This window comes from Echiichthys vipera (assembly GCF_963691815.1).
Source record: "Echiichthys vipera genome assembly, chromosome: Y".
NCBI classification, from domain to species: domain Eukaryota; kingdom Metazoa; phylum Chordata; class Actinopteri; order Perciformes; family Trachinidae; genus Echiichthys; species Echiichthys vipera.
In genome coordinates, this window is record NC_139849.1 from 2,945,905 (window position 1) to 2,968,494 (window position 22,590).

Genomic DNA, 22,590 nt, shown 5'->3' on the forward strand with positions numbered 1-22,590 from the left:
GAGCTTGGACATCGCTTCTTCCAGCTGGGTGGTGTTGTCCTGCTCGAACCTTGTTTAGAAAGAGTTAAGGTCGTTGGGGAGAGATGAAGAGCTGCTGCCTGAAACCTGGATGGTTTTTGTGTTGCTGGCAGCAGTGTTCACAGCAGCCATGTTCTTGAGTCCCTGCCAGGCTGAGCGGAGGATACCCTGCGTGAAGCAATCCACTTTGTTCTTGTACTCCAGCTTGGCAGTTTTTATAGCAGCTTGACCTCTCTGTTGACCTCCTTTTTCTCCGTTTCAGAGCCGGTGAAGAAGACCCTTTTCTTCTTGTTGAGGATCTCCTTGAGCTCTTTGGTGATCCAGGGTTTGTTGTTGGGGTAGATAGTGACCGTTTTGGAGGGGATGATGTTGTCCACACAGAAGGAAATCTACGATGACAGTGTCCACATGTTCATTAATGTCATCAGAGGGGGCCAGGAGGTTGTCCCAGTCAGTGGATTCAAAGCATCCTTGGAGTGTGATGATGCTTTCATTGCACTGCTTGATGTTCTTGACAACTTTCTTCACCCTTCTCATGACAGAGATGTAAGCCGGAGCAAGCAGGATGGCATGGTGATCAGCAGAGCCCAGAGGGGGGAGGGCGACAGATCTGTATGCGTCGGGTAGTAAACCATAGCACTTGTCCAGTGTCCTCTCCAGGCGTGTGTGGCATGTGATATACTGTTGATAACCTTTTAATGATTTGTCCGGGGAGCAGTGGTTGAAATCACCCAAGATGAATTAGGGAGAGTCCGGTGAAATGTGGTCCAGTTTGTTTAAAGAGTCTGTGATGTGTTCAGTGGCTGTGACTGCGTGGATGGGGTGGATGTAAACCAGGATGACAAAGAGCTGAGGAAACTCTCTGGGTAGGTAGAAAGGGCGAAGGGAGACAGCCAGAAGCTCAATGTCCGGGGTGCACAGTTACTCCCTCACGACGATCGTTGAGCACCAGCGTGTGTCTACATACAGACACACGCCGCCGCCATGTTTACCGGTGAGCTCACTGTCTCGATCAAGTCTTAGAGGGGGGCCGAAGCCATCAACGTGCAGGGCATTGACATCGTCGTTCTTATTTAACGACGTCTCAGTGAAAGCAAGAACCGAGGCAGTCCTGTACTCATGCATGTGGTTAACGTTAGCATGTAGCTCGTCCGTTTTATTCCAGAGGGATCTAACATTAGCTAGGACGATAGATGGAAGCGGCCGTTGTTTACAAGTCTCCCGTTTGAGCCTGGCCCTGATTCCGCTCTTTCTCTTCCCCCTTCTGGTTACCTTATTGTTCTTGTGTGTGGACTTGTCATGGCTGGTTGAGTTACTCCGCAGTAATTCCTTCGGTAGCGAGTCTACGGCGAAGGCGTGTGGAGGATGGTGTCCGAGCTACAGTAGGGTCTCTCTGGAGTACGCGTGGAGGTCGTTGTTTCTGCTCGCCGTCACAAACTCCAGGAGAAACCCCACTTGAAGAATGGCCATGAAAAACACGGGTATATCCATGCCGAGTGGAATTAAAGTGCCGGGTGAAATAGGAAAGAAAACAAGGAGAATAACTTCCGCGTTGTCCGGCAGTCACGGGGTTAACAGGAAGGTAAACAAAGAGAGCGTCACGAGGGGACGGGCAGGAAAAAAAATCTGCTACGTCTATGTAGCGTAGTTAAAAAGTTAGAAAACACACTCGGCGTGTGTGGCATGCAGACGGTAAACTAAAAAGTAACAATATATATAAATACAACAAGTAGAAAAACGTAATAAATGCTAAATAACGCTAAAAGTTGCTCTGTGCTCCGTCCGGTCGACCACACGAGCAGCGACCCGGAACCGGGCTAGCAAAAATATATTTTGAATATCTTTGAACACAACACAAAATGTCAACAAATGTTAGATATGTGATTTTTTTTCAAGCACACTAAACACACACCATAAACAAGTAGTCCTGTAGTAGTTTGTAGTAGTAGTATTTAAACAAAGATCTGCCCAAAGGAGATCTGGCATCTACTGATGTGGTCTGTTTTCCCTGGCATATGATTGGTGGAAAGCGGTTCACATCTATTGGCTGATGTGCAGCGCGTCCTAGAAGACTACTTGACGCGTACTTAACAAGCGTCAAAAAGCGGGTTTGAAATGCATTACGGCGTAAATTACGCGTTGCGGGACGCGCAAAGTCGGTCAGAACGCCCGAAAATTACCTGCGAATCGTGGCACATTCGGCCTGCCTAGTGTAGTGGGCTGCATGTCCACAGTTTGATGTTTTAATAGCTTTTTGACTGATCTTATCTAAGGTATATTGTCATTGATATACCTATACTGTGTGCATACCAATGTTAACAGCGTATGCCAGTGTAATATTTTCGAAGTCCTACCTACCCTTCATCTTCAGTCTTGTTTAGCTGCAAGTTCAAAACCCATATTCGGGCAAAGGACATTTGACATTATTAAGGCTATATAGTTGTTTTTAAATAAGAAATGTTAATTTCACCTTGATGTTAATCTTCTCTTTTGATTATGGTAGATGTGAGTTACAGAGATGTGTAGGTGCTAATGTTTTCTATACTTTATATTCTTAAGTATTTATAGAAATAAGTAAAATGCAGTATGTGGACAAAAATACTAGCAAAACACAACTAGACATATTTACAGCATTGTAAGACCTTGATATACTTATGGCTCTTTTCACTCAGTTATTAAAATGACACAAACGTAAATGAATGCATTTTGTTGTTTTTTAGACAATCTTCAGAATAAATAAACATGAAAATTTGACATCAAGTCACGACACTGCCAGAGATGGTCACAAGTTACTTTTTGCAAGTCCAAGTCAAGTCTCTGTGGGCAGCAGCAAGCCCTAATCAAGTCTCTTATGGTTTTAATGAATAATAGAATAGAGTAGCAGTGCAACTGTTTTGTATAAATACACAAGCTCGCAACTAATGACAGTTTATAATCTATTGTAAATTAACGCAGTTTTACCTGGAACTAATTCCAGACACCTGAAACTTCAGGCCCTGCTCTCATTGGAGGATTTGAAGACATTTATAATAACCTGGAGGCAGACACATCTGGCTGTAGATATCCTGCATGATATATTCATGGTTATGGTCAATTTGGATGTATATTTGAAGTTTTCACTTATTTGAGAGATATATCTATATATATGTAGTATTATAGTCATGTATTTTTAATTGGCTGCTCATTATGTTTGTCAGAAATGTCAGTCGTGCTGCGGTCTGTCTCAGGACACTCTGAAAAAAGAGAGGTTTATGTTAATGTCAGCAAGAAAACACTTTTCAAAAATATGTAATTCAATGAACACCAGTCTAAAAGTTAATCCCTCACAAAGCTAACATTAGTAGCAAGTTAACGTGGATAGCTTATGAATGAGTTTAATACAGACATTGCGTTCAGAGATTCTTTTGTTTCGGCTGTGCCTGAAGTTATTAAAGCCAAACAATATGACGAACAGTAATGTTACTGCAGTAACTTAGTTTCAAGTTGGATATTTGGATAGGCTGGGACTGGGGTGGGTCCGTTGATTATCCAACTTGGAACTAACTTCACCCCGGTCAGCAGCAGCAGCAGGGGATGTGTCATCGGTGGAGTGTGGCCCCTTGAACACCTCTGTGGGAGAGAATGACTTTCTGCTCCTGATGTTCATGCTCCAAACACTACATAAACAAAAAGATTGTGCACGAGTCTCAAATCTCGAGTCCGAGTCGAGTCTGAAGTCTCATTTATGTGCGACTTAAGGGGGTCTCGAGTTGAGGCTCGGCTCGGAGCCTCAACTCTAGTGCTCATCTCTGGACACTGCAGGTGAATAGGGTAAAATATTTTACTTATAGATATCCTCTATGTGTTCAAATGTTTGAATAAAATATAAATAAAAAATACTATGTAACTTAAAACAGGGGATATTTCATTTAAAGACACTCCAGGAGGGCAGAGGGGATTTTGTCCGGGTTCTTGGAGCATCGAGGGCCCTTGTCCATCCAGGTTCCTTATTGCATGTGGAGCGGAGGTGCAGAAGAGTGGAAGTCAAAAAGCGGCCTACATTAAAGACAGACATAAATAAAAAATAGAGAAATACTTTAAAGTAAATTAAAATGAGCAAAAGATATATACATACCCCCTTCCCACTTTCCCTTTTCAGCCTCCCATCTCTTCTTTTCCATCTCATAAAACGGAGACTGACAGAACTCTTTCCAGGTCATCTCCATCTCCATGCCCTGGTCACTATAAATGGACAGTGCTTTGGCAGGGCAGTACACACACTACAACAGTGCCAAATCATAACAACAGTTATCTCAGGACACTTTACAGAGTAGGTATAGACCACACTATGACTTATTTATAATTTACATAGACCCAACAATTCCCCCATGAGTATGCAGTGGCATGAAAAACCTTCCCCTTTAACAGGCAGGAACGTGGGACAGACCCAGCTCTGTGGAGGACGGACATCTGCCTGCACCGGTTGGGGAGGAAGAAAAGAAGAGAGAAAGAGAAAAAAGAGACAGCTGGACAGACAGTTCCAGAGATGCAAGCAACCACCACTATAGTAATATCTATAGTAATGAGAATATGACTTATGTTATAGCAGCCAATATAGTAGAATAGTAGAAACAAGCACAGCTAAGGTGACAGAATATGACAATGATAATAATTATGATGGTAAATATGATCAATGAGTCGTGGTAACAACAGCTGTGATACAATAAGATCTATCACTAATGATGTTTTTATGGCTACAAATATAATAATTTATAAAACGAGTGACAGTATATATGAGTAACAGTGATAATAGCAGCAGGAAGCGTCATGCAGGATCACGGCAGCAGGCACCACCACGATCAGCAGAGACCTGACAGATGACAAAACAAACAACTCCGGGGGAGAAGTGAATTAGTAACATGCATTGATGAGACATAATGATACAGATAGAGAGGAGAGAAGGTCAGAGTATCAGGAAAAGTAGTATCCCCGGCAGACTAGGCCTATAGCAGCATCATTAAGCAGAACAAAATCAGCTTAGACCCCATACATGCAGGCTCTAAGACAAACTGAATGCCAATAACAACATAGCTAAGGGTTAGGAAGCCCTAGCTATAAGTTTTATCAGAAAGGAAAGTTTTTATCGTACTCTCAAATAAGGGGACAGCGTCTGCCTCCTGAATAACACTCGGGAGTTGGTTCCACAGGAGAGGAGCTTGGTAGCTGAAGGCTTTGCCTCCAGTTCTACTTTTGGAGACTCTAGGAACGACAAGTAGCCCTGCATTCTCAGAGCGCAGCGATCTACTCGGGTAATACGGTACTAAGAGCTCTTTAAAATACGACGGAGCCTTACCAATAAGAGCTTTATAGGTAAGGAGAAGGACTTTAAATTCTATTCTAGATTTCACAGGTAGCCAGTGCAAAGAAGCTAATACAGGAGAAATATGTTCTTCCTTTTTTTTTTAGTTAGTGCTAAAGCTGCGGCATTTTGGACCAACTGGAGACTCTTAACAGACTTATAGGAGCAGCCTGATAATAAGGAGTGCATCTATTGTCTAATTGGACTTCCAGTTTGGCTGAGATGGAGTAGACACGAGTTGAGTCTCACTCCCGCAACTTTTGATATTTTTTACGCTTCAGGAGCCCGAAAATCACAACAATATTAATATTTGTCTCGTTCAACGGATACACCACCTAAATATGCCGACACATTCGACCAGACAGACTGTCTCTCCCGAACTGATCACTTTTCACTCGATAATCTCCTCGACTGTTACTCCTGATGATGCTGAGGACGATTCCTAGTGTTTGGAAGGAGAGATCACCCACGGCTCTGGCAGGAGCAGGTGAGGTGCCTGCTGTTTATTTTGGCAATGTAGTGTTTCGTCTAGTGTTCTCTGACAGTAACATGCACATCCGTTTGTCAAAACAAATGCAAAACAAGACTCACCCACGGCTCTGGCAGGAGCAGGTGGGGAGCCGGAGGCTGACTGCAGCTTTCTCTTCAGGTACTGCTGCACGTTCTGCATCCTGGTTCCCTAAACACAGCTTTTCTTGAGTATGAAAGCAGCATAGCCATCATCCCTGCTGTCCCAAAACTGTCTCCAGGATGTCTTTAGCATGAATGCAAAAACCTATCAGCTGGTTATCCTGGGATGCTGCTGCTGTCACAACTGGCTTCTCTGACTCGTAGCGGAGAAGAGACTGGATATTTTAAAGCCGAGGGCATAACTCAGAAATGCCAGGAGGCTATCCTTGCTGTGTTACCCAGCTATGAATACTCCTGCAGCCTCTTCTTTTTGCTGGTTCTAGATCAGGTATACAGTGTACCCGATGTCATTTTCAAGAGCCAGCAAAAAAGTTTTCCCCTCGTATTTTCCAAACTGTAGGATGTACTCTCCCATCATTTCTGTTTTGTCTGAGGCATCACCCCCTCTCATGACAACCACAATCCAAGCATTATCCCTGACCTGCTCCTCCTTCGACGCAGCAGACCTGTCCTGCAGTGACGGGTTGTCCTTTAGCAGTTTGGCTGCCTCGGTGGGATCCTGGTGGAGATATCCGAGCAGTCCGGTACGAAAGACCACACTGACTTTCCCAGGGAAGAAGACGTGTTTGTGCATTTTCCCTATAATGAAGAAAACAATTTTGTCTTTCAATAGGTTATAGACAGGCACTGTTTTGTGTAACACATGTTGAAAGATCAGGGCTCAATGGGAATCAGGAAACAGAGAGGTTTGACTCTTAGGCCCTGCACTTTTAGGGCCCATGCACACGGAGATGTGTTTTCCTCTAAACGCACAACTTTAGTATCGCTTTGGACCGACCATCCACATGCAGCCAGCGAAACTAGATACTTCCTCTACCCCCATATACCTCTAACCCCACAGCCTCACATAACAACAACAGTGCTGCTGCGTGAGAGGAGAGCGACGGACCCATAGACTGTTTACTGAACTGGACTCTGAGCCACATGCATGGGAATGAATTAGGCCGAGCACAGATTTCTCCCTTTTCCCTGATGCTCTGAATAAGGAGCTAAACTGCTCTCTAGGCTCTGTTTCTAAATCCAGTTCTAAGGTGTGAAAAGTCTCTAAACGTAGGGAGAAAGTGGCGCCTGTGAGTGCTTTGGGACGGGGAAGGGGCTCACAGCAGCAGCCTCTGCTCGTTGAGGACACTAACTGCAGAGTGATCGGTGCATCAGAGTCCAAAACGGCACAAAAGTCTCCACTAACACCAGAAACAGGGACACATTTGTCTCTAGGATGGAGGAGGATTTGGGAAGTCTCCAGATTTGGAGAGAAACTCTCTGGTGTTTGTATTCTCCACAGCGTCTCCCCGTCTCTTCTTCTCCGTTGTAGGTGTATTTCTGTGACAGTTACAGCGCCACATCCAGGCCTGGCATGTGTACTACAGCGTTTTTAGCCGGTTTCACTAGTTTCGTGTTGACGCAGATATTTCTTGAGTCCAGGCCAGGTGGACGGAAAACTTTTTAACAACAACTGAGGGAAAAAAGGTTGTTTTTGATCGTGTGGACGTACCCTTACTATCTGAATATTCTCACTGTATTTGCCTCGAACTTGATAACATGTCTGCCTTCCTATTTGTCCTGACCTGCTGTGTTGAGGACTGTTAGGGCGCACTCACACTGTCCTTCCACACCGGGCCAAAACCGTTTTTTCAGCTAAAGCCTAGTGCGTTTGATCAGTGCGAGTGCACCCGCTCCGCGCATAACTGCGACCAGCGGGCGGTCCACGGCCAGCCTGAGAGAGGTGGGCTTTTGTAGAGCGTGTTTGCACATGTACGAGCGTGCGCACGTGTACGAGCACGATGCCTACGGCGGTTCTGACGTCATTTATGTGCGCCTGTTCGGACAAAGAAAATAGAAGGACGGACCATGCGCGGACATTTAACAACAACAACGGCGGCGAAAGGTTCACGTTGGTGTGATGCGGAGGTGGAGTGTTTACTGCAGATTTGGTCGATTCAAATATTCAAAAAAAGTCGACAAGACGCACAAAAACTCCGAGGTCTATGGAAAGATTTGTAAACAAAGAGACGCATCGCGATGACGTCAATCATTGCGTGTGACGTGTTACGGCGTGATGACGTATGGACAGCGAGAAGCATTTGCGCAAGGCCCAGGCAGTGTGAGTACAAACGGGCCTGGGGCGCGGGGGGAGAGGGAGGGGGGACAAGTACCCTAAAGCCCGGGGCGCGGTGCGGAAGGACAGTGTGAGTGCGCCCTTAAACTCCTACTTGACCTCTGTGGGTGAAACCCTTTAAACTACAGTTCAAAGAAGTTCAAAGAACTTGGTAAGTAGTGTGAGGGAGCCCAGTCATCATGTGACACAAGTAACACACGTATGCACTGTCTTAACCTTTTGATCACCTCAGGTATCAAAGCTTATTTCTTCTTCTATTTTAAGTTTATTTTCAAAAAAACCTACACCTTCTACATTGCCTAAAAAAATATAAACGTATATGGTGCATGTGTATTTTACTTACAGTTTGTCCAAACTGTCACTGCAACTGAACTGAAAGATCCACTGATTTACCTTTACCTGCAAAAAAATAAATAAATAAATACATAAAGTGACAGTATTGTAGCATACACAGTGACAGTGACATGACAGTATGAAAAACCCTGAGAGTTGTTGTTGCAGTGGTGGAAAGTACATTTACTACATTACCTATTAGGTACAATTTTGAGGTACTTGTACATTAGTAATTCCATTTTAATTGGATGGTTATTTTTCTAGGAAGACGTTTCACCTCTGATCCAAGAGGCTTCATCAGTTCATGTACTCATCTGAGACACTAGCTGGTGTGAGATCCTGGTATTTAACCTCTCACAAGGCCGGTGATGTCACTGAGACCCTTTGTGCTCCAAGTGCCAACGGCCGTCGTTAGAGTAGCAGTCGTTGGTGGGAAGTTGGTTTGGACTTCGTTAGTGCTCTATTGAGTCTTAACGACCGTTGGGGTCACAGGAGGCCTTTTGTGAACAGTTGTTCTTTGAGGTTAGATTGTTGAATCTCCTGAAGGGATGAAAGGGCAGCATTGTAAATTGGAGATAAGTGGTGTCTCAGCCCTTCTCCTCTGTTTAGCGATGGTTTCTCTACTTTTACGTAGATGGCTTCTTTCACTCCTCTTTCAAACCATCTGTCCTCTCTGTCCAAGATTTGGACATTGTTGTCATCAAAGGAGTGGACTCCAACGACGGTCGTTAAGACTCAATAGAGCACTAACAAAGTCGAAATCTACTTCCACCATCGACTGTCACTCTAATGACGGTCGTTGGCACTTGGAGCACAAAGGGTTTCAGTGACATCATCGGCCTTGTAAGAGGTTAAATACCTGGATCTCACACCAGTTAGCTGGAACAGTCCCAGCCTGGTCAGATGTGTACATGAACTGATGAAGCCTCTTGGATGAGAGGTGAAACGTCTTCCTAGACAAATAACCAAGTCCAGTTGCTTTTGACTGAAATTTCTTTGAGGATAACGATGACCTGTACAAATGAGAACATTCACAGGCCCTACCTTTATTAGCTGCAACATTAAAGTGTTAATTACATTAACCTATCAACAATTATAATACAATACTACTCTGGAATAAACCATTCTGCCTAATGAACACATACTTTTTTGGATGCCTGGCTCATTTTGAAGGTGTTGAATGGACTAACCCCTCCACTATTACAGGCCATCAGAAAGAAAAAACACTCCAGAGTAAACACCAGAGCACTGAGTGGAGGAGAGTGTGATTTAAAATGGCGCAGGACTACATTTGGCCAAATGTTTAGAAATTTAGCAACTATGCTAACTCCTATGCTACGAGACAAAATATCCCAAGTAGTCAGTTCACTGTTAATTAATTTATCATAAAATAACTATTTAATGTAAATAACTTACCTTTTTAACTGTATAATTTTCCACAGAGCGAACTCGAGTTGACCTGCTGTCTCTTCATAATCCAGAGGAGTAGTGACTGAAGGAAGCCGGAAAGTCTGTTTGCCCTGATATGATTGGTTCACATGACATCGCATTCTAAGCATGATCAGCACGAGATTGGGACGCGTTCTGAACGGGATCTTGTATGAGATTTGATTCTGCTAACCTGAATCTAGCCCTTTTTTTACACACACACAGAGAGAGAGAGAGAGAGAGAGAGAGAGAGAATATAACTGGCTGTTTAAATATTGATGACATTAATATTTAAGCATCATTTTCAGTTCAGAGAGAGAGAGAGAGAGAGAGAGAGAGAGAGAGAGAGAGAGAGAGAGAGAGAGAGAGAGAGAGAGAGAGAGAGAGAGAGAGAGAGAGAGAGAGAGAGAGAGAGAGAGAGAGAGAGAGAGAGAGAGAGAGAGAGAGAGAGAGAGACTCAGACTCCATTGACAGCACAGCAGACTGTTTACAGACATAGGACAGGTGCATCTTGGTCTTATGTTGCCATCTTCAGGCTATGTAAATGCATGTTAATACTTAAAACCAAATTCAAACTGACACTCTTACCATACTATTGTCAAGACATAAATAGCAAAAATATATTTTGAATATCTTTAAACACAACACAAAATGTCAACAAATGTTAAATATGTGATTTTTTTTCAAGCACACTAAACACACCATAAACAAGTAGTCCTGTAGTAGTTTGTAGTAGTAGTATTTAAACAAAGATCTGCCCAAAGGAGATCTGGCATCGACTGATGTGGTCTGTTTTACCTGGCATATGATTGGTGGAAAGCAGTTCACATCTATTGGCTGAGAAAATCAAGGGGAGGAGATCATTGGCATCGGACTGTTTAATATGCAACGCGTCCTAGAGGAGTACTTAACGCATCCTTAACACGCGTCAAAAAGCGCGTTTGAAAGTTGGTCAGAATGCGCTCCGGCACGCGTAAAGCGCGCAAATTGTGGCACATTCGACCTGCCATACATGCCTACAGGGAGTGCATGGAGCAAGACTCCCAGCGCGCCGGGATTTGACGCGCTGAGACGTAGCACTGAGATGGATACGAGAAAGGACAGCGGTCATGAAGGCTTACTCTACGTTGCACCTCATAAACCGAACGGTACACACGTGTACCGAACCGTGACATGCGTACCGAACGGTACGGATTATTTTAATAAACAGTTCCACCCCTAATGTGCACTGTTTAGCTTAATGTTTGTCTTATTTATTTTGTTCTTTTAATTTATCACTTGTTTATGTGTGCACTGTTTAGCTTAATGTTTGTCTTATTTATTTTGTATTTTTAATTTATCACTTGTTTATGTGTGCACTGTTTAGCTTAATATGTTTGCCTTATTTATTTTGTATTTTTAATTTATCACTTGTTTATGTGTGCACTGTTTAGCTTAATATGTTTGCCTTATTTATGTGTGCACTGTTTAGCTTAATATGTTTGCCTTATTTATGTGTGCACTGTTTAGCTTAATATGTTTGCCTTATTTATGTGTGCACTGTTTAGCTTAATATGTTTGCCTTATTTATGTGTGCACTGTTTAGCTTAATATGTTTGCCTTATTTATGTGTGCACTGTTTAGCTTAATGTTTGCCTTATTTATGTGTGCACTGTTTAGCTTAATATGTTTGCCTTATTTATGTGTGCACTGTTTAGCTTAATGTTTGCCTTATTTATGTGTGCACTGTTTAGCTTAATATGTTTGCCTTATTTATGTGTGCACTGTTTAGCTTAATGTTTGCCTTATTTATGTGTGCACTGTTTAGCTTAATATGTTTGCACTGTTTAGCTTAATATGTTTGCCTTATTTATGTGTGCACTGTTTAGCTCAATATGTTTGCCTTATTTATGTGTGCACTGTTTAGCTTAATATGTTTGCCTTATTTATGTTTGCACTGTTTAGCTTAATATGTTTGCCTTATTTATGTGTGCACTGTTTAGTTTAATATGTTTGCCTTGGGCACCAAATTACTCAGGGCCGGCATTTCTAAAAAGGATACCTTTCCCATAGAACAGGTCTTTATCTTGTGCTTAAATTATAGTCTCATGTTTTTTATCCATTTGCATGTCCTTACTGTCTCTATATGGTCGCATGTTTACGATTCTCCTCTGCTCTCTTTATCGTGCACGGCGGCCGATGTGGACAAACATCTGCGTTTTTGAAAAAAATGCCCCAACACAAACACTAAACACACCTAGCTCCAGCATGCCCAGGCCTGAGTAGTCTTTATGATCTGAAATAATTAGCCAGTTAAGAGAACCTGTCAGACAACTTACAACTGGCATGCCACTCTAAGCAATATAACCACGTAGCCAGCACATCAGCCAACGTCCCTTATAGTGAAATTCCGGTGTCTGTAGCAAACCACAACGTTTACGTGTTTTGCTGGAATAAATCATCAATGGGCTCCTTCCCTTTGGGTTGCATTTGGTAATTGACTTGAATGGAGCAGCTGGTACCGGGGCCAGTAGTTAAGTCTTTAAAACACTCTTAATAAATTCTGTGTTCACATACTACGTTGTTGCTGCTTTGTTTTAGATGTAGAGACTCTTCTCATGGGATTTGGTGTTATTTAAGGCAGTATGAGTGGTTAAAAAAGACGTTTGAATCCGTTCAACTCACCGCCCCGACCTAATCAGTGTTAGCCGCGGCTGTCTCTCCGGAAAATCTACATTAACAGCTCATACACAAAAAATGTCTCGATGGCTTATTTGATGACCGAATTTGCCTGGAAAAAAAACGGAATTACACTTTAACTTGTCACAAAACAAGCATTAACGTTTAAATACTGCACAAATGAGCCACTCGGCTAACTTACACTGGTTTGGTTGTGTACGGCCAACGTTAATAGGCGTTGTTAGAGGCAGCACTCATAACAGGAACATTTTCGGACTGGTTAGCGCAGGGGTAGGCAATTCCGGTGTTGTTCCGTATTTAGCACCCCTGCCGTGAAATGCACCCCCGCGCATTATAGGTGATATTCTGGATCAGAAGGCTGTTGTTTCCACCTATAGGAGTAGTTTATATACAGGTAACCCACAACGGTCAGAACATTGGTTACCTACAGTCTTTAAACTATTTTAAAGAGTTTAAAGTCACAAACTTGGATAATAGCGAACACAAAACAACACCTTTTTGTATGTTCTGTGGAAATATACTGCAGCCATAATTACAAAATGAATGAAATGGATCTTTTGAGCAAGTTGAATGTATTTGACTTAACGTTTCCTAAATATAATCCCAGCTTTTCTTGCAATTCATAGGTTCAAAGGTATGCGTGTTTGGTTACCTGTATATAAACTACTCATATCAAATAACAGCATTCTGATCCAGAGTATCACCTATAATGCGAGGGGGTGCATTTCACGGCAGGGGTGCTGAATACGGCACAACACCGGAATTGCCCATCCCTGCGCTAGCAGCTAGCGTGCTAACTTGTTCAACATTAGCTGGGAGCACAGCAGCATTCGATTTCAGACCCGCAAACGTCGGCGCCGTTAGCGTGCTCGCGTTAGCATTTCCTGTTTCGCAAGCTAACGCTTAGCTAAGCGCCCATGTAACGTAGCAAAGTCTTACCATTCGTCGCCCTTTCTTAGAGTTGTTTTCAAAAGTGACCCAATAATCTGTTTTTGATTTTCGGCTGAAGGGGTTGGCATCTGTGCGGCAACCGGCTCGGGTCCGCCTCCCTCGGCCATCATGCAACTGAGTGTCGGACTCTGATGTGAATGGAGGCTGCTATTCTTCTTCTTCTTCTTCTTCTTTGCGGTTCTTCGGCAGCCGGCATCCAAACGTTGCATTGCTGCCACCTATGGGACTAGCACCTTAGAATCTGAAAAAACAGCCCCCCCCCCCCCCGCTTGACCCCACTTCCAAAATACTTTTAAGAGATACTTCAATTTTTCGCAATTCTCTAAGAAGGTCTTGTCTTTGGCGGTTATATTTTCTGCAAGACATCAAAACATGTTGTACTGTCTCAGGTTCCAGACAGGAACACAAGACACTCTGGTGTTTCCCTAGAATAAACAAAGTGCTGTTCAGATACGTGTGACCAATTCTCATTCTAGAAATAATAACCTCTTCCTAACGTCTAAACCCCCCTCTTTTGCAGATGTTAACTGAATAAGTTACCCTACTAGATAATGCGAATAGGTGCCTGCCTTTGTGTTCTTGCTCTTCTTCTTCTTCTTCTTTGTGGTTTTACGGCAGCCGGCAACCAAAAGTTGCATTGCTGCCACCTATGGGACTAGTACCTTAGTGCTCTATATTCTACTATACAGCCCAGTGTCTTTTAAGAATCTGAAAAAACTGCTTTTTCCCCTCCTGCTTGATCCCACTTCCAAAATACTTTCAAGAGAAACTTCATTTAATCCAATTTCTTGCAATTCTCTAAGAAGGTCTTGTCTCTGGCGATCATGTTTTCTGCAAGACATCAAAACATGTTGTACTGTTTCAGGTTCCAGACAGGAACACAAGCCACTCTGGTGTTTCCCTAAAATAAACAAGGTGCTGTTCAGATATGTGTGCCCAATTCTCAATCTAGAAATAGTAACCTGTTCCTTACGTCTTAACCCCCCTCTTTTGCAGATGTTAACTGAATCAGTTACCCTACTAGATAATGAGAACAGGTGCCTGCCTTTGTGTTCTTGCTCCCAGAGCTGCTGCCATTTTAAAATGGTTTCCTGCCAAACTATACTTTTACCCTCTGCCTTTGATAAATGTATGTTGATATCTACAGTTTCCTTAAGAGCAGCTTCCTTGGCCAACTTATCAACCTTTTCATTTGTCGCAATACCGACATGAGCTGGGACCCATAGAAACGATATTTCTACCCCTCTCCTTTTCACATGTCTTATGGCCAGAAGAATGTCATATACTAGATCTTGCCGACTCTTTGACGATCCTCTCCCAACACTATTGATCGCTGACACAGAGTCACTGCATATCAACACCTTATGGTTCTGGATCTGCTCTGTCCATTGCACTGCCATCAGGATTGCGTATAATTCCACAGTGAACACGCTTAGGAAATTTGAGGTTCTCTTCAAAGCTTGAGCATTCCATCCCTGCACAATAAATGCTGCTCCTGTAACACCTGTTTCTGGGTCCTTTGAGCCATCAGTGAAAATTAATATGTGATCTTGATATTGTCCTACTACATGACACTGGAAGTGATGCACCAAATTTGAGTCAGGATTATGTGATTTGATCTCAAGTACCTCTAAGTCGATCTTTGGTACCTCCAGTTCCCATAAAGGTACTGATGGCCACAGTACTCCTGTACAAAAGTTTTTATCATGTATGGACATTTCCTGTGCCACTGCCTTCCCGGTCCATCCAAAACTTGGGAATCTTGCCACCTCTCTCTCCCAGCTTTCCTGTATTGTTATTTTAACTGGGTGGTCATCCCTTTGACCCATCAAGCTGACCCAATAGTTAGCCTGAAGCTGCTTTCTCCTTAGACAGAGTGGCATTTCTCCTGTTTCTACCTGCAAAGAGCATACTGGAGAGGATCGCACCGCTCCTGTACATATTCTCAGTGCCATAGCTTGGACTTTATCTAATCCAGCTAAAACTGATTTGGCTGCAGATCCATAAACCAAACACCCATATTCAATTCTTGCTCTGATTAAATAAACATAAATTTGCTTCAAAGAAGATATATCTGCTCCCCATACTGTTCCAGCAAGACATCTCATTAAATTCATTACTTTTTTACATTTATCTACTAATTTTGATACATGGTCCCTCCATGTAAGTCCTGCATCAAAAAACACACCAAGAAATTTAAAACTTTTAACCCTCTCCAAATTCCTACCATACAGCTCCAGTTTTATATTTTCATCTATTTTCTTTCGAGTAAAAAACACAACCTTAGTCTTCTCAATAGAGAATCTCAAGCCCCATTTCCTTCCCCAGTTCTCCACTAGTGTTAGAGCTTCCTGTACCTTCTTCAGGGTGTACTTTATATTTTTCCCCCTTTTCCATAAGCTACCATCGTCTGCAAATAGTGATTTTCCAATACCTGGCTGAACATTAGCGAAAATGTCATTAATCATGATGTTGAACAGTAATGGACTAATCACACTTCCTTGCGGTGTCCCGTTTTCTACCAAGCACCTTCTAGATGTTTCTTTCCCTATTTTCACCTGAATACTTCTATTATTTAAAAAGTCCATTACCCAGTTAAACATATTTCCTCCAATTCCTAACATATGCATTTTGATTAAAAGGCCCTCTACCCATAGCATATCATACGCTTTTTCCACATCTAAAAATACTGCCACAGCAGTCTCTTTCTTTACCTGTGCTTTTCTGATTTCGTCCTCAAGACATATGACTGAATCAATAGTACTTCTCCCCTTTCTAAAACCACTCTGACAACTAGTCATACCCCCCCTCTCTTCAATAAAGTGCATTATCCTTCCATTCACCAACCTTTCCATTAATTTACCTAAGTGAGAAGTTAGAGCTATTGGCCTATAATTAGCTGGATTACTAGCATCCTTTCCTGGTTTTCTTATTGGAACAATAACGGCCTCCTTCCATCCTGTAGGGATCTTTCCTTCTTCCCATACTTTATTAAATACATTTAAAACCTTCTGAATTCCTGTTTCACTTAAATGTCTTAACATGCTATAACAGATTTCATCTTTACCAGGAGCAGAGTTCTTACACTTATCCAAAGCATTTCTTAACTCTCTCAGTGTGAATGGAACATTATATTTATCCTCTGTTTTGTCTTTCTTTTGAATAATCTCAGTATATAGACTCCTTGTTTCTTCCCTACCCCTTCTTTCTTCTTCTGATAAATTACTTGAACTATGTACCTTACTCAGTGTGTTCACCATCATGTCTGCTTTCTCTAGGTTTGATATAGCCAACTGTTCTGGATAATTCCATTCTCTTCTATTACCTTCCATTTTCTTGATCATTCCCCATACATCATTTATATTAATAGCACTTCCAATTGAGGTACAATAATCTCTCCAGTATGTTCTTTTTCTTTGCCTTATAGACCTTCTCACTACTGCCTGTGCTTGTTTATAATCAATCAGATGTTGAAAGTTATGAGTTCTTTTTAACCTTCTAAATGCTCTGTTCCTTTTCCGAACTGCCTCTTCACATTTAGCATTCAACCATGGAACCACTTTTCTTACTAGTTTTCCTGAACTTTTTGGTATTGAAGCCAGTGCAGCCATATAAATACTGTGTCGTAACTCACTTTCATTTCTTTCAACATCATTTGTTTCTTGGATTGAACTAATGTACAAATCACTTTCTTCCTTAAATTTCTTCCACTCTGCTTTTTTTGAAAATCCACCTTCCATGGCGATCTTCTGAGCTCAACCTTACATCAATATCCAGTTTACATAGAATTGGATAGTGATCACTTCCAATAGTGCCTTTTCCGTGCACTTCCCATTCACATTTTGGAGCCATTCTACTGGACAGAATTGTGAGGTCTAGTACAGACTCTTTACCAGTTCTAATATCAATCCTAGTGCTTCTACCATCATTCAAACAAACTAAGTTCCTATCATTCATTAAATCTTCAATTACCTGCCCATTGTTGTCCGTCTTCCCCCCTCCCCACAGTGTATTATGGGCATTAAAATCTCCACACCATACAACATTATCTCTATCCTGACCTTCTATTTTCTCTAGTTCATTTAATGCTAGCTTTTTACAAGGGTTATAATAATTAATCACTACTATTTTCTTTTTATCTGCCCATACTTCCACTACCAAATATTCTTGTTCCTTCCCTGTACCCAACACCCTATAGGGAACACCCTTCCTTACAAAGGTAGCACATCCCCCACCACTTCCTTGTTCTCTGTCGTGTCTGATGACAGTATAGTCAGATAAAACAAAATCAAATCTAGGTTTTAACCATGTTTCTTGAACACACATTATTTCTGGTTTTATACTCCTACTATCTATAAACTTTTTAAAATCTTGACCATTTGCCAACAGACTCCTTGCGTTCCATTGTAAAATTAACATATCATCCTTTCCCTACTTCCTGGTTTGAGTGCACAGCAAGACAGTCCCTTACTTCTTCCCATTTTAAGTCTACCATGCCCAAATGTTGAGTTGCTGCCTTTGTAATGATTTGAATCCTTTCAGTTTTAGATTTAACCTCAGCTGTTGCATTGATTACTCCAGCAATAAAGATAACCAAGTCCCTCTTTTCCTCCCTCTGCTTTTCCTCCTTCTCTCTGAATTGTTCTTGCCTCTGTATCCACACATTTCCTGTCGGTGTTTCCCCTCTATCATTACCTTCATTCTTATTCTTTGTTTGTTCCACTCTTTTAACTGCTTCGGCATAAGAAACTCTATCCTTCCTTTTCACACTCTGAATCTCAGTCTCCTTTCTCATTACTTCGCACCCCCAGTAGGCCGCACTGTGTCCCCCTCCACAATTACAGCATTTAGGTCTTACCCCCTCTCCACATTCTCCATAGTCATGCTCCCCACCACATTTCGCACATCTTTTTGTCCCTTTACACAGTTTAGCTACATGACCAAACTTCTGGCACTTGTAGCATCTTATTGGCTTATGAGTGAACTCTCTTACCCTGTACCTCATGAATCCAAAGTATAGCTCAGTGGGCAACTCTTTTATACTGAACTGTATCAGAACTGATTCAGATTCTTTTTTCTCAGCTCCCTTGGTTAAGCGCTTTGCACTCTGAACTGCATCACACTTTACTTTTAAGGTCTTTACCAGCTCTGTCATCTCAATTGCCAACGGAATCCCATAAATCACTCCTTTACTCCCTTGTTCACCCACTTTTACCACCTTTACTACCACTGCTCTCCCAATAGCTTGCAGCTTTAGAGCTCTTCCAATCTGCTCTTCAGAGTTGCATCCTATTAACAAATTTCCATCATTTAGAATTCTAGCGTATTTAACCTCGCCAACCTGATTCTTAATTATTTTTGTCAGTTTTATTGGATCTAAATTCTTCACTCCTGGCTCTTCAAACCTCACCACGACATTCAATTTATCCTCACTCTCTTTCACTTCCCTAGTCCGTTTTGCTTTATTTATCCTCCTTGTCTGCCAGTGCCCATCGTCTTGATCCACTTCATCCATACTGCAACAACTATCTTCCTGATTTTCTGCCATGGTAGAGAATATGTACAAGCGTATCGTATACCGGACCTATACAGGTCGTCGGCCGATACTCTCGCAAAATACTCTCTCCACTAAATCTACTCTACTTCTACCTATCCTTGAAAAATTATTGTGACTTTTATTTATACAAACAAAGCAAAGCAATGCAAACTTCTTCTAATCGCCGAACTCAAACGCATACACCGCTCCTCCCCTGGACCAAAATTCCACGTCCTGTGTTCTTGCTCCCAGAGCTGCTGCCATTTTAAAATGGTTCTTCTTCTTCTTTGCGGTTTTACGGCAGCCGGCATCCAAAAGTTGCATTGCTGCCACCTATGGTACTAGCACCTTAGTGCTCTATACTCTTCTATACAGCCCAGTGTCTTTTAAGAATCTGAAAAAAACTGCTTTTTCCCCTCCTGCTTGATTCCACTTCCAAAATACTTTAAAGAGAAACTTAATTTAATCCAATTTCTTGCAATTCTCTTAGAAGGTCTTGTCTTTGGCGATCATGTTTTCTGCAAGACATCAAAACATGCTGTTTTGTCTCAGGTTCCAGAAAGGAACACAAGCCACTCTGGTGTTTCCCTAGAATAAACAAAGTGCTGTTCAGATACGTGTGACCAATTCTCAATCTAGAAATAATAACCACTCCCTAACGTCTAAATCCCCCTCTTTTGCAGATGTTAACTGAATCAGTTACCCTACTAGATAATGCGAATAGGTGCCTGCCTTTGTGTTCTTGCTCCAAGAGCTGCTGCCATTTTAAAATGGTTTCCTGCCAAACTATACTTTTACCCTCTGCCTTTGATAGATTTATGTTGACATCTACAGTTTCCTTTAGAGCAGCTTCCTTGGCCAACATATCAACCTTTTCATTTGTTGCAATACCGACATGAGCTGGGACCCATAGAAACGATATTTCTACCCCTCGCCCATATTCGTGACTGTCGAGCACGCGCGTCATAACCTGGCCCGGAGCCGCGCAGCTCGCACACCTACCAGGAGCGAGTCTCACGCGAGTTCACGTGCATTGACCGAGAAAGCAGCAGCTAAAGCTAAACGAGTAGCATTGCTTACAGGCCCCGAGTATTCACCACCGTCGTTCATTTTGTTCAGGCGGACCTCTCGTTCAGTGGGTATTAGAAAACGTGCCAGATTGTGAAGGGGGGAAGACTAGCGCAAGATGGTTCGGGAAACCAGACACCTTTGGGTGGGAAATTTACCCGAACATGTCCGAGATGTGAAAATCGCGGAGCATTTTAAACGGTAGGTCACGCAAGATTGTCGATCGAACAGCGCGCGCTAGTTGCAGCACGAACGTTAGCTGGTTGCGATGGGCGGAACGTTAGCATTTTAAAAAAGTTTTACAAGTGAGGGTGTCTTTAAGTGCTGCCTGTACTGTACTTCAGCACATGGGTGTTTATTGAATCGGAGTATCTGGACGGAACCACTTAAGTGTAAATGTTTACGGTTTACCGTAATTTGGCCAACTTTTGCTAAAGGAGGCGAGTAGTTTAGGTTTGTTGGCCGCTAAGCTAGCACCCAAACAAACAATCAACTATTCTGTGGGAGGTCAAAGCGTTTTCAAAGGCAGCTAACGTTTAGCTGGACAGCAGGTCAAATAACTAGACATGACTTCTGTTGTTTTAAACACTGGAAAGCGTCTGACCCATAAAGTACCATTATTTGTCATCTCAACTGGGTTTGTTATAGAAATAATGAAATGTAGATCAACAAATTCTGCGATCGATCTGATGATACGTCGGTAGCAATCACTAACGGTATACTTGAACTAGGCGATGGTATTGTTTTTCAAATTGGCCCATCTTCACGTTTATTGGTTTTGCAGCCGCTTGTAACTTGCGACTTGAAAGAGAGCCAACAGCTTAAACCTGTGCTCCCCTGTGTTCGTAGAAGTAATTTCAAAAGCATGTAATGTTATGTCTTTATCTATAACTCCTAAACTCCATAAACTCCTCTGCACCGCAATAAACAGTAACAGTGTGTTAGGTCCCAGAAGGATGTTTGATTAACGCTATTACTTTGACGATTAAGGAACCGCTTAACACTCCCTACAATACATCTACCATAACGATTGCAGATAGTATTTTTTTTTTTTTGACAGTCTGTTACTATTGAAACGAAACATTACTGTTGACTTGCTTTGGTTCATGATTGGTGGTGAACCATTACTGTTTGCTTAGTATCAATCCCTCCTCTAATCTCCATTTATAAGACTCTGACATACAGAAACAACTGCATTTACCCTGATATATGCCGGTGTATGTGAAATTTCCCCTTTGTTTTCATTGTAATTTCCTCAGGTATGGGCGTGTGGAAAGTGTTAAAGTTCTCCGTAAGCGAGGGGCAGAGGGTGGTGTTGCAGCCTTTGTGGATTTTGTGGATATCAAAAGTGCGCAGAAGGCTCACAATGCTGTCAACAAGATGGGAGACAGGGACCTTCGAACTGACTACAATGAACCTGGGTCAGTCCCCAGTGCTGTACAGGGCCTTGAAGACAGCTCCCCCTCAAGCAGTCGAGGCGGTACAGGATTCCCTAGGGGAACAGTTGGTCCAGTTTTTGGCCCACCTGTGTCCCTTCACACCAGAGAGGGACGTTATGAATGGAGAATAGATGGGTAAGTGGACACAGCCCCCCCCTTTAAAATCCAGGGGAATCTAGGTATTGGATAAGTTTAATACCTAAACACATAGTGGGGTTATTCGTATGGGATAAGGCCTCAAGGGGGTTGCACAAAGGTAATTAGGGATCGTTCCACTTTTCATCATAATTGACTCCTCTTTCCCACGGGATCTTAGTAAATTAAATACACTATCATTTGGTAAGGTAACTATAGTTCAAAGTGTGACATCTGGTTTGGATATCAACCATCAACCAATACATTGGGGAGGAGAGTTTTAGATTTATTTCATTTTGTGGGAAACTACCTTGGGGAATCATTTGGATACTTTTCATATGTATTTGCCTCCAAAATATGGGATCCAACCACAACTTTTACTTGGATCAGCTTGTGACTGGAAGTAAATCCCTATAATGAAGGCTGTACTTGTCTTTGAAGAGTCTTTTCAAGTCATTACGTCAATCTATCTGGAGTTGTCAACTTTTTTTCCTTTTCAGCAACAGCCAATGGATGGACTACTTTTACAATTTTTTTAAATCTGTGGATACGGCCTGTTCTGGATTTAAGTTTTGAACAAGTGGATAAAGGAACTTAACATTTCTTACACCTCACAAGAAAGACAGATGTAGTGCATATATCCTAGGCTATCTCAGTCATTTTAGGGTGAGATTAACTGTATATTATTAACAGCGTTTGTCCCAGATATGGAAGCTATTCCAGGAAGATTGTGGACGAACACGTAGGGTCCAAACAACACATTTGTGTAGATATTTTTGTTTTGGATTTATTGCCACAAAGACAAATGAAGACTGCATAGTTGGGATGTACTGATGTGGGCCCTAGTATGGATGGGTGA

At 42.2% G+C, this 22,590-nt stretch overlaps 2 protein-coding genes across 8 annotated transcripts in view; one reads left to right on the forward strand and one right to left on the reverse strand.

Annotated features, from left to right (window-relative positions):
• The window catches only part of LOC310966177 (ubiquitin carboxyl-terminal hydrolase 4-like), an 89,422-nt gene extending 75,688 nt beyond the window's left edge, over positions 1 to 13,734 (reverse strand). For 5 of the 6 annotated variants that reach the window (XM_083940031.1, XM_083940030.1, XM_083940032.1 and 2 more), the window contains exon 1: positions 13,542 to 13,734. In XM_083940031.1, the coding sequence (XP_083796157.1) occupies positions 13,542 to 13,663 (122 nt within the window). In that variant the 5' untranslated portion in view covers positions 13,664 to 13,734. The remainder of the gene's footprint in view (positions 1 to 13,541) is intronic. The other variant, XM_083940033.1, reaches the window with a different exon arrangement.
• Positions 13,735 to 20,241: 6,507 nt separating this feature from the next.
• LOC310966233 (msx2-interacting protein-like) overlaps positions 20,242 to 22,590 on the forward strand; it is a 45,720-nt gene continuing 43,371 nt past the window's right edge. The window contains exons 1-2 of one of the 2 annotated variants that reach the window (XM_083940085.1): positions 20,251 to 20,358; positions 21,417 to 21,731. In XM_083940085.1, the coding sequence (XP_083796211.1) occupies positions 20,276 to 20,358; positions 21,417 to 21,731 (398 nt within the window). In that variant the 5' untranslated portion in view covers positions 20,251 to 20,275. Of the gene's footprint in view, positions 20,359 to 21,416; positions 21,732 to 22,590 lie in introns of both variants that reach the window. The other variant, XM_083940086.1, reaches the window with a different exon arrangement.